General features: G+C 40.2%; 1 protein-coding gene across 2 annotated transcripts in view; it reads left to right on the plus strand.

Moving 5' to 3' along the window:
- LOC141986359 (bifunctional heparan sulfate N-deacetylase/N-sulfotransferase 3) overlaps positions 1–12,847 on the plus strand; it is a 110,416-nt gene that overhangs the window by 62,525 nt on the left and 35,044 nt on the right. For both annotated transcript variants that reach the window (XM_074950790.1, XM_074950789.1), the window contains exon 6: positions 2,705–2,833. In XM_074950790.1, the coding sequence (XP_074806891.1) occupies positions 2,705–2,833 (129 nt within the window). The remainder of the gene's footprint in view (positions 1–2,704; positions 2,834–12,847) is intronic.

The following is a 12,847-nucleotide window of genomic DNA, read 5'->3' on the forward strand; positions in this document are numbered from 1 at the left end:
ATCTTACAATAAAGTGCTGCTTCAATTGTATGAAATGGCTCTCACCTTACAACTGTCTCACACGTTCTGCCAGTGTGCTTCTTACTATGGCTTAAACCCAGAGCTAAGCTCTTGGCCCAAGTAGCAAGGCTTTGATGCTGGGAAGATGCCCAGAGGGGGCTGGAGGGAAGAAAGCCTCCTCTCAGGCTGTGGAATTGTTCCATGGAGGCAACTCTAGTCCAAATCACCCAATTCCCCCATTGTACTCCCTATAATTCATGTTGACAGACACTGACTGCACTACTTGCCTCACAGTGGCTTTTCGTTACTGACACAAAATTCTCTGTTAACATTGTAGGTCAGAAATCTCAGGCTTTGTGTTCTTCAACGCAAATGCATTAATTTTCTGCATCTGCAGGCTGATGGTGATAACACATGCCATAATAAAGACATTATATAAGATTTACCAGAAGCATTTCCCCTCCTGCTCAACTTATCTCCGTACCTTTGTACCCATTGCACTGGCATTTCGTCAGGGAAACCAGAAGAATTTAAAAAGCATTTGGAGGATTATAACAAATAAGTTAATACCATATAATTCATAATTATGTGTGATTTATGGTCTATAGCAGGGGTGGGCAAACTACTGCCTGTGGGCCAGATCCGGCCCACCGGCAGTTTTAATCCGGCCCTCAAGTTCCCACTGGGGAGGGGGGTCTGGGCCTTGCCCAGCTCCGGCACTCCAGCCAGGGAGCAGGATTGGGGGCCGCTCCATGCTGCTCCCAGAAGCAGCAGCCTGGCCCCACTCCGGCACTCCAGCTGGGGAGCAGGGTTGGGGACCATTCCACGCGGCTCCTGGAAGCAGCGGCATGGCCCCCTTCCAGCTCTTATGCAAAGGGGCAGCCAGGAGACTCTGCTCCGCACACTCTGGAACCGTAGCCAACGGGAGCTGCAGGGGTGGTGCCTGCGGAGAGCTGCCTGGCTGCGCCTCCATGTAGGAGCCAGAGAAGGAACATGCCATTGCTTCTGGGAGCCGCTTGAGATAAGCACCGCCCAAAGCCTGCACCCCTGGCCTCCTCCTGCAGCCCAACCTCCTGCCCCAGCCCTGATTCCCCTCCTGCCCTCTGAACCCCTCGATCCCAGCCCTGAGAACCCTCCTACATCCCAGAGCCCGCACCCTCAGCCAGAGCCGTCACCCCTGCACCCCAATCTCCAGTCAGAGCTCCCTCCTGCACCCAGAACTCCTCATTTCTGGCCCCACCCCAGAGCCTGCACCCCCAACCAGAGCCCTCACCCCCTCCCACAGCCCAGCCCCAATATTGTGAGCATTCATGGCTTGCCATACAATTTCTATTCCTAGATGTGGCTCTCAGGCCAAAAGGTTTGCCCACCCCTGGTCTGTGGTCATTGTAGAATGTAAAATTCTATAGAATGTTGAAAAAATTACCACAGAAAAGAATGATTCATATACTAGCATAATTTCTTCCAAGTAAGGAATTTCCATAGTAGGTGTCAGGTTTAAAAAGTCTGAGCCTTTATTCTAGCAAACACTGAATTTGCCAAACTGCTGTTTGATAACCACTGTGATCTGAGATTTAGATCTATATTTTTAAAGGTATTTAAAAATCTGGTCCTTAGATGTTCAGCCTTAAAATGTAAATTTTCTGGAAAAAAAATGTTTTTTCCAGAAAATTTATATATATATGATTGAAACCCATCCATTTTCCAAGTTGGGGATACAAGGAAACATTTCAAAGGTGGTTCTATTGTAAAAAGCAAATTCATGAAATAGCAGCACCTTACTCAAAGGAGCTATTCCCTGTGTATGTTTAGAGTCATACATGCTTATTTTAGTCATTACAAAAAATAAGTTTGTACTACTTTTTACTACCATTAGTCTTGCAGAGCTGGCACAGCTGAGAGAGTGAGTTGGATTCTATTGTAACTTATGCATCATCAACAAAAATAACTAATTTGAACACAGAATCATTATTGTCAATGATGCATGAGCAAGAAAGAACCAATTTGACTTTCAAGTTTTGCACTGAATTTTCAGGACTGGCACAAAAGAAAGCCTACTTTTAAGTGGAAACTGAACAGATTTGAATAACAATCAATAAATACAGAACACACGAAGCTATTTTTATAAAATCACATTTCAGATTATGACCTCACTTTATGAACTAAAAAAGTTTTGGTAACCAGCCTTAAAATACAGTTAGATTAGATATCAAGTACATAAAGAGGTTTTTTTGGAGACTCTGAATTACATCTGGCTTTTTGACAGTAGTCACTGCGTTTCAAAAAAAAAAAAAAAAATTCATGAATTTATGGGAAAAAATGACTTGTGGTTGGTCATTCTTTTTTTGTTTGTTTGTTTATTCAAAAATGTATATATATGTCAGTATGACAGGTTTCAGAGCAGCAGCCGTGTTAGTCTGTATCCGCAAAAAGAAAAGGAGGATTTGTGGCACCTTAGAGACTAACAAATGTATTTGAGCATAAGCTTTCGTGAGCTACAGCTCACTTACCCAGGCCTTGGATTAATTATCAGTCTAACTACTGACTTCAGTTAACAGTGCAATGCTAAATCTACATAACAGTTTAATAACAGAAAGTAAATGGTAAAGTTACAAAAGTTCATTTGTATTCAATTTATTAGTTTACAAAAGGAATGAAAGTCATTTTGTTTTGAGATATTTTTCTTTATCCTGTTTTTACTCAGGTCCTTCCTCGGCAAACCTGTGGTCTATTCACTCATACAATTTTCTATAAGGAGTATCCTGGGGGTCCAAAAGAACTAGACAAGAGTATCCAGGGAGGGGAGTTGTTTTTCACAGTTGTTCTCAATCCAGTAAGTACTACAACCTGCTTTTGAAATGATTAACAAAAAATGATTAAAGAGAAATTTGCTGATGAACTGTGTATCCCAAGGAATATTGATTTGTCACAGATCAAAGCAGTTTCCTGTTCCTTATCTAATATGTTTGAGCTCTAATACTGTGCAGATACACGATAAGATTTAATAATTTGATGCTGGCTTCTGTTTTATCTGGCTTATAGTTAATGTGAGGTTCCAGAGTAGCAGCCGTGTTAGTCCGTATCCGTAAAAAGAAAAGGAGGACTTGTGGCACCTTAGAGACTAACAAATTTAGAGCCTAAGCTTTCATGAGCTACAGCTCACTTCATACTGTTCTTGTAAAGTGCTGGAAATGGCCCACCTTGATTATCACTACAAAAGGTTCCCCCCCTCCCTCCCGCCCCGCTCTCCCGCTGGTAATAGCTCACCTTTCCTGATCACTCTTGTTACAGACTGTATGGTAACACCCATTGTTTCATGTTCTCTGTGTATATAAAATCTCCTCACTATATTTTCCACTGTATGCATCGATTAAGTGAGCTGTAGCTCACGAAAGCTTAGGCTCTAAATTTGTTAGTCTCTAAGGTGTCACAAGTACTCCTTTTCTTTTTATAGTTAATGTGGTGTCTAAAGCCAAGCCTCTGGGTTTTTTTGTTTTGCTTTTCTTTGATTTTTTAGATTCAGCAATAATTAGGATTTAATTTCTAAAAGTATTAAAGTATTGAGAATTCTTATTGCTAAAGCTGCAACAAATACCTTAGGTGAAGTCCATAAGAATTGATATTCAGTTAAATGGACCACACAGTCAGTCTATTTACCATCTTATTTATCCCTGGTGGAGAAAGAATGGAACAGTCAGGCTATTAAACTGTGGAATATTGAAGGTTAGCATAATATAGCACAATATGTTTGAAATTGGCTTGGATTAGGTAGGATTTATCAAGAAGTGACATGAGACTTCTATCTTGTAAATCTGAAGTAAGTTTTGGCCCCAAGGTCAAGGTGAATTTAAGTTGAAAGGCAAAGTATTGATAAAAGCAAGTTTGCCTTTGCAGCTTGTAAATAAGATTTGGTATGATGAGTTTACACTGACACTTAACCACTAAACTGGGATTTTCAAAGGTGCTTAAAGGAGTGGGACATTTATTTCCTTTCAGATCCTTTGAATAGCTCAATCTAAATATTACTGTGCCCTCATTTAATACACACAACATAAGTGAGATTTCAGAGGAAAGAAGCTGTCTGTAAGCAACGCTGGAGAATTTGACTCACAATTGGCAAGCAATTCTTTTTCAAGGCTTAAATTCTTTTACACTTTAGTCTTAATTGTTTAGGGGGTTGGGTTTTTTGTGGTTTTTGTAATGTTTAGAGGTTACGCAGTGAATTTAAGAAAGAAAAAACACACATCCTCCACAAAGCTGCAGTCTCCCTAGTTCAGGATACCTGCAGGAGTCACTCTGATTTTCAGGTGAGGCAATGGCATCAGGTACAAATAGAAAATTATCCCTTTTCAGGTCAGGTACATTAATAGCGTGAGATTGGGGAAGCACTTTGGGTGGGAGGCTTCAGTCAAAAGCTGGGTGCTTTAGGAAGTTGCTGCAACTCTTCTAAGGGGTGCAGGGAGGCTCAAGCACTACTCTGCTGTGTCAGAATATTGAGCAAAGCTCCTCAAGGGTAGTGTGCTAGTTCAAGAAATGGAACTGGAAGAAAAAGATACAGCACCAAAAAATTGGAGTCAGGTGGTGAACTACACTCCAGGATTAAAAAGAGGTATGGACACAACTTAGCTGACAGCAGTGTGGTAGCAAAGCTTACCATGGGGCTGGTTGCTTGAATCATAAACCCAGCCAAAAGCAAGTGAGGTGCGTGAGGAGGGTTTGTTACTTCTGAGTTTGAGAGGGTGACATGGCCAAGTCTGAAGCAGCACTTTCTGACAGGCACTCAAGGAGCGGAGCATTCATCTTCCCCACCATGAGATATTTTCCTGTGAGCATCCTGATTTTTACAGGGTGTCATAAATATAAAGGGAAGGGGTTAAGAAACTCTAATACAGTACTATAAAATCCTCTTACCTATAAAGGGTTAAAAAGCTCAAGTAACCTGGCTGGCACCTGACCAAAATGACCAATAAGGGGACAAGATACTTTCAAATCTGGGAGAGGAGGGGAAGGCTTTGTCTGTCTGTGTGATGCCTCTGCCAGGGACAGATCAAGAAAGCAAGCAGTCCAACTCCTATAGAGTTAGTAAGTAATCTAGCTAGAAAATGCGTTAGATTTTCTTTTGGTTTTGGCTTGTGAAATTCGCTGTGCTGGAGGGAATGTGTATCCCTGTTTTTGTGTCTTTTTGTAACTTAAGGTTTTGCCTAGAGGGATCTCTATGTTTTGAATCTGACTGCCTGTGAGATTATCTTCCATTCTAATCTTGCAGAGTTATTCTTTTATCTTTGTTTTGTTCTTCTAATAAAGTTCTGTTTAAGAATCTGATTGGGTTTTTAGAGTCCTAAAAACCCAAGGCTGGTCTGTGCTCATCTTGTTTATTCTCAAGCCTCCCCAGAAAGGGGGTGTAAGGCTTGGGGGGATATTTTGGGGGAAGACGTCTCCAAGTGGTCTCTTCCCTGATTCTTTGTTAAATCACTTGGTGGTGGCAGCATACTGAATCCAGGTATGAGGATTTTTTTGTCTTGGTGGAAGTTTTAACCTAAGCTGATAGAAATAAGCTTAGGGGGTCTTTCATGCGGGTCCCCCCATCTGTACCCCAGAGTTCAGAGTGGGGAAGGAACCCTGACACAGGGCATGACACTTGTTGCAGTGGTGCCATGTTGTTCACTTTGGCACAGGAATTCATGCCCTGGAACAAGAATTTATGTACATTTTTGGGTTGGAAAAATATCATGGATTATTTTGGTTTGTTTTTCGAACTCTTAGGTTTGGCAGTCTTAACATTAGCCAATTAGGAGGAGTTACTTGACCTAGCCAATTCTTCTGCTTTGCTTCTCTAGGCCTTTCCCTACCAGCCTGTCAGTGGGCTGATGCAATCAGCACTCTCCTACTGGAAAATCTGCAGTTGGTATCCACTCTACTTCTACCATCTGCTATTTATAAGCCCTTCACTGCTCCCATCTAAGTAAGCACACAGCTGCATGTGCACAGATGGGGGGTATCTGATTTAAAAAACAAAATCTGGCTTTTGTATACATTACTTGACATCTTGCCTAGCACTAATACTCTGCAATGTTGCGAAGGAGACCTTTTAGTCCTAAACCTGCCAGATCATTCCCTGTGATTTAAATTAAATACAGCAACACCATGCCAGCATTTGCTGTATACTTATCAGATCTCTTAAACAAAACAAGGTTGATACTATGCTGTATTTGGATGTGACACTTTTGAGGAAATAGACCATAAAATATGTGTAACACTATAGCTGCTATTCCATTGTAAATAGAACCTCTTTCTGCAATTCTGGCTGCATTCTCTCCTGCTTTTTGTTACTTTATGATTATTATTTCCCTTTTTTCCAGTGGTCTCTAAAATAAATTACTGAATATAAAAAATTATTAATATTGAGGTTTTAAAGCTGAGACTTTAATTGTACAAAATTCAAGAAATTCAAAATTAAGATTTCCTTCCACCCTGAACAGTTCCTCCTTTTGTGTTTTATTGTTTTTTATTTTCTATTTGAATTATTGTAGCATGTGGAGACCCCAGTTGCAGATCAGGGCCCCCTTGTGTGAGGTACTGTATATGCATATAATAAAAAGTTAGTCCTTGCCCCGAAGAGCTTACAATCTCTATATATTGCAACACAACAGCTGATGTATAAAATGGATAAACGGGGAGGAAAGACAAGATAAACAGTGGTTTATTAGTGTAATACAAAGATGTTTCAGCATACCTGCCTAGTAGTTATTGATTGAAAGTATAATAGTGTCTTTGTATGAGTTACAATATAGTCTCTTATTGCATGATCACACAGTGTAACATTAAACAATGTAACATTATTGAGCATACAATACAATATAAAATAATGGGAGTTAAATGCACTCTTTTTTGTAATTGCATGTACACACAAATAGCATGCCAAAATTTTGCCCTGACAAATTGCAGGTATAGATTTAGGGGCTGCCTTTGAAAAGATAGACCATAAGTCTTAAATACTTATTTAAAAATCGTTCCTAAAGTTGTTTGCCTTTGGGCTGATGGATAGATAATTTTAAAAAGTAGGCATTTTTAAATACATTTTTTAAAAGTGTTAAATGTATTTATATCATAAATGGCAAGTCTAGCAAAAATGTTTTATTTGTGCAAATAGTAGACATTTCAAAAGGTAAAGTACATATTTTCATATATTTCAGTGATCATGACATGTTTTATTTCACAAACTTTCGTGTACTTACCATAAAGTAGTTTGGGTTTATTTTTGAGGAAATAATCATATATTCAGCCTATTACAGGAAACAAAACTTCCATTGGGAGGAATTCTCTTTATATCACTTGGCCATAGATACAAAAAACATTAAGAGGAGCCATTACAAAGGAACCATTACACTATCAAGTAAATAATATTCTCTTCTAAAAAAAGTTAAATACTTATACAGTTCACAGAAATTTTTTGATAAGGTGAATTTAACATTAAATTTAAGCCCTCACTATGATTTCACTTACGTTGTCGGTTTAGCTTAACGTTATGTGAATATAGGGTTTTTTTGGTGGTTTAAGTTATTAACCTGGTTCTGTAGGAAATGCATAAGTGTACTTCACATTCAAGTCAATCCCCACAAAAATCAGCCCCAAAATGTTCTTTGTGGTCTGGTCATACAATGGTAGCTTTTCACCAGAGAGGCTTTCTTCCTGTAATAGTCTGGAAACAACCACAAGTACAGAATGAACCACAAAAAACAGTACCATCTGTGAATCTGTAAGCTTTTGACATATGAGAACTTGTGTTAGTGCCATTTTCCCAGGGCATTCTCAATTCACTAGCCCTGCAGGTAAGAAAAGCATCAGTCAACACAGGAAATCCTGCTCTGCAAACGATCTCTGCTACTTATATTTTATGTGGGACATAAGAGCTAATGGACCAAAGAAACTGATCTTGTGGTCTGCAAACCTCTATTTATTTTGTATGGATTTATATCTAGACTGCTGGTTGAACTGTGATCTGATAGTGGCTGTAGAAAGACCTTGGCAGCAATGCCCATTATGTTTATAAAGCATTGAGTGCTTAAGTGCTATCTAACTGTGAAAGGAGACTGAATAGTCTTATAACTCATTGCCTACTTTTTAATAATACTTTACATGTCTACTGTTGAAGATCTCAAAGGGCCAGATTTTCATTAATGTCAATGGACTTGGGCCAGTTTACAGCAGCTGAAGATCTAGCACAGTGTTTCATAAAAAGTAATGAATCAAGCCTCAGAAGAGTCCTGTATTGTTAGTATACAAATATTTTTCTCATTTGCCAATCAGCAAAATGAGGCACACAGGGGTTATGTGGCTTGCCCAAAGCCACATGGCAGAATTAGGAAGAGACCTCAGATCTTAGGGCTCTTATTCTTACTTATATATAAGACAAATGTGGTGTCAGATATCATTAGTCATCTATCCAGCTGGAAACTCTGTTTAGTCATTGGTCTCTTGTTTCTGAGGATTACTCCCATTTCCTCTCCTTTTTCTCCTTTTATGTAGCAGTGGCTCCAAGTGGGGCCACATAGATTGGATCCTTCTCTTTGTATTCAGCTGCTTCAATAGGTTTACAACTCCTTCCTTACAAAAAAGAACCTTTCCGATTCTGTGGAAACAGATGGGAGCAGGAGGAGATGCAAGCACCATATGACCTGCAAGTAATCAGTCCACAAAGCACAGTATGAGAACCACTAGTATAAGGAAATGTGAACCTACTGAACATATCAAAAGGAAGGACTGAATTCAAGTGCTGTTTGCCCTCTACCACGGTTAAAGCAGCCAAACATTTAAGGGTCCATCCTTAACCATTTGCACCTCACAAAGGTAGGTAATAATCACCATGAAAGTGGCAAAATGTGGCCCTAAGAAAATTTTAGGGAAGAACATGTTATTGTTCTTTCTAAAAAATAATTTATTAATTTGCATTAATTTAACCAAAAATGTTTTTAAAATCCCAAATGATTCCATAAAAACTAAAAAAACTAGTGCAATTTCTTGGCATACTGTATCTGTAATGGCATCAAAAATATTTCTCAAGTATCTGTGTCTGATAAAATCGTTAGACCCTTCAATGAAAGCCTGATTCATCCATCTTTGTCTGCAGTATTAAATGAATATTCTGGATTAGTAGGAACAGATTTCTGTTCAGTGTCTCAAAGCATGAAATGAGACCAATCTCCTAAGGATATCTTGTGAAGGATGAAAAAAAGTGAGCATTTAGGTTTTGAATTATATATAACCATCAGGTAGATATAGTATACTGCCATCAGCAGTATCATTTTTTGTAGGATTTACTAATAAAACATGACAAGACGACTCTATTGTTAGCCATGGGCCAGTTTGAGTGTAATTAGATCCAAGGGCCAAGCAGAATTGAACATACAAACACACCTTTGATATAAATCTATGTGAACGTTTCTCTATCTCCTGCTGTTTTTCTCTTGCTCACATACAAAACATACATCCATACTTGTCATAAATATAAAGGGAAGGCTAACCACCTTTAAATCCCTCCTGGCCAGAGGAAAAAACCCTTTCACCTGTAAAGGGTTAAGAAGCTAAAGATAACCTCGCTGGCACCTGACCAAAATGACCAATGAGGGGACAAGATACTTTCAAAGCTTGGGGGGGAACAAAGGGTTCTCTCTGTCTGTGTGTTGCTTTGGCCGGGACCAGCGCAGGAATGCAGGTCAGAACTCCTGTAAAGGGCTAATAAGCAATCTAGGTAGATATGTGTTAGATTCTGTTTTGTTTAAATGGCTGATAAAATAAGTTGTGCTGAATGGAATGTATATTCCTGTTTGTGTCTTTTTGTAACTTAAGGTTTTGCCTAGAGGGATTCTCTATGATTTGAATCTGATTACCCTGTAAGGTATTTACCATCCTGATTTTACAGAGGTGATTCTTTTACTTTTTCTTCAATTAAAATTCTTCTTTTAAGAACCTGATTGCTTTTTCATTGTTCTTAAGATCCAAGGGTTTGGGTCTGTGTTCACCTATGCAAATTGGTGAGGATTTTTATCAAGCCTTCCCCAGGAAAGGGGGTGTAGGGTGTCAAGGTTCCTTCCCCACTCTGAACGCTAGGGTACAGATGTGGGGACCTGCATGAAAAACCTCCTAAGCTTATTTTTTACCAGCTTAGGTTAAAACTTCCCCAAGGTACAAAATATTCCACCCTTTGTCCTTGGATTGGCCGCTACCACCACCAAACAAATACTGGTTACTGGGGAAGAGCTGTTTGGAAACGTCTTTCCCCCCAAAATACTTCCCAAAACCTTGCACCCCACTTCCTGGACAAGGTTTGGTAAAAAGCCTCACCAGTTTGCCTAGGTGACTACAGACCCAGACCCTTGGATCTTAAGAACAATGAACAATCCTCCCAACACTTGCACCCCCCCTTTCCTGGGAAATGTTGGATAAAAAGCCTCAGCAATTTGCATAGGTGACTACAGACCCAAACCCTGGGATCTGAGAACAATGAAAAAGCATTCAGTTCTCTTAGAAGAAGACTTTTAATAGAAATAGAAGTAAATAGAAGTAAAGAAATCACCTCTGTAAAATCAGGATGGTAGATACCTTACAGGGTAATTAGATTCAAAACGTAGAGAACCCCTCTAGGCAAAACCTTAAGTTACAAAAAAGATACACAGACAGAAATAGTTATTCTATTCAGCACAATTCTTTTCTCAGCCATTTAAAGAAATCATAATCTAATGCATACCTAGCTAGATTACTTACTAAAAGTTCTAAGACTCCATTCCTGGTCTATCCCTGGCAGAAACAGCATATAGACAGACCCACAGACCCTTTGTTTCTCTCCCTCCTCCCAGCTTTTGAAAGTATCTTGTCTCCTCATTGGTCATTTTGGTCAGGTGCCAGCGAGGTTACCTTTAGCTTCTTAACCCTTTACAGGTGAGAGGAGTTTTCCTCTGGCCAGGAGGGATTTTAAAGGGGTTTACCCTTCCCTTTATATTTATGACATAGGGTTTGGGAGCATTTTGGGTGGAAAGACATTTCCAAGTGGGCTTTTTGCCTGTTATATATTTGTTAGACGCTTGGTGGTAGCAGCAATAAATTCCAGGGGCAAAAGGTAAAATAGTTTGTACCTTGGAGAAGTTTTAACCTAAGCTGGTAAAAATAAGCTTAGGGGGTTTTTCATGCAGGTCCCCACATCTGTACCCTAGAGTTCAGAGTGGGGAAGGAACCTTGACAATACTACTAACCTATGTCCATCATAGTCAGTGCTTTTATTGCCAAGTGAAGTGGAGCACGTGTGACAAGACTGTTTGTATATGTAAGTGGAGGATTTTAAATTGAGAGAGCACCTGCTGTAGATATCCAGGATCAAAGATAATGAATTCCTCAAAGCCTATGCAGAGGCTGTATTACAGGCCAAGAGAACATTCCTATCAGCCTCCATTGAAGCTGCCAAATCCTGCTCAAGGAGCTATTCAGAGTGATAATGTACTTCATCAATCCTGAATGCCTACAACCTGCATCAGAACAGAGCACCAAGCACTGTGAAGAACTGTCATCCTGCTTTGCTGAAAAGATCACACACGTTCAGCAAGACTTCTCAAGCAGCTTGGATCCGCTCCACTAATAGCCACCAACTGACAGCCCACCTGCATTCTTAGAGTTCAGTGCAGCCACTGATCAAATAATTCTGGAACCCTAAAGGAGTCTTGACCCAAGATTGTGAATCTGACCCATGCCTGTCCGGGCTAGTGAAAGAGAGACATGAATCACAGGTGCCACTCCTGATTAAAATAAACCAGGTCTCATTCAGAGAGAGAATCTTCCCATCCCCCTTCAAACACACAATAGTCTGACTAACAGTGAAGAAACCCAGCCAGAATATATTGGTTCTAGCCAACTAACACCAAGTGTCAAACCTCCCATTGCTGAGCAAGCTTGCAGAGAAGCTAGCCAAAGGCCGACTACAAGCAAATTTAACTGAAGCTAACAATCTACACCTAGCACAATCAAGATTCAGGCAAGGACATGGGACTGAAAGCACTTCAGTGGCACTGATGGAGGATCTCCTGGTGTCCCTAGAGGGAGGGCAGACAGCTAGTCTTCTCCTGGACTTCTCTGTAGCATTTAACACTGTTGACTCTGCAATACTTCTGTCTTGCCTGACAGAGGTGGCAGGAGTTAAGGGTAATGAGCTAAAATGGTTTGAGTCCTTCCTGGAGGGATGTGCCTAACGAGTAATAATGGGAAACTGCATTTCCACTATTAGACCCCTCACTTATAGAGTCCCATGAGGATCAGTTCTCTCTCCAGTCTTTTTCAACATCTACAAACAACTACACTAGCTGTATTGGTCAGATGACGAACTCACACTCCAGCAATGTGCAGATAACACATAATTCTACCTTCACCACATATGACCAGACCACTACCACCAAGATGGCCCAGTACTTGGGCAAGATCAGCTCATGCATGAAGAAAAGCTAGCTGAAGCTGAACCCAAGCGAGACAGAGGTTAGGCAGAGGAAAGCATTTTGAAGGGTTTGCAGCCATGGTGCGGTTTCCTTGAGGGTACACACCCACAATTGGTCAAGTCAGTCTGTAGATTAGGAGCACTTCTGGATTCGTTACTCATAATAAGCTGTCACATTACAGCCTGTACAAATAAAGCTTTCTGTCATCTCCCATTGGCAAAGAGACTCCATCCTATCCTACTGGATGGTGACATGGTCTCAGTTATTCATGCCTTTGTCACTTCTCATCTGAATTACAGCAATGTGATATATCTGGGCCTTCAGAGTTTAGGAAACTCCAAATGGTACAGAACTCAGCAGCACATCCTCGCAGT

Source organism: Natator depressus, chromosome 4 (assembly GCF_965152275.1).
Source record: "Natator depressus isolate rNatDep1 chromosome 4, rNatDep2.hap1, whole genome shotgun sequence".
Lineage (NCBI taxonomy): Eukaryota > Metazoa > Chordata > Testudines > Cheloniidae > Natator > Natator depressus.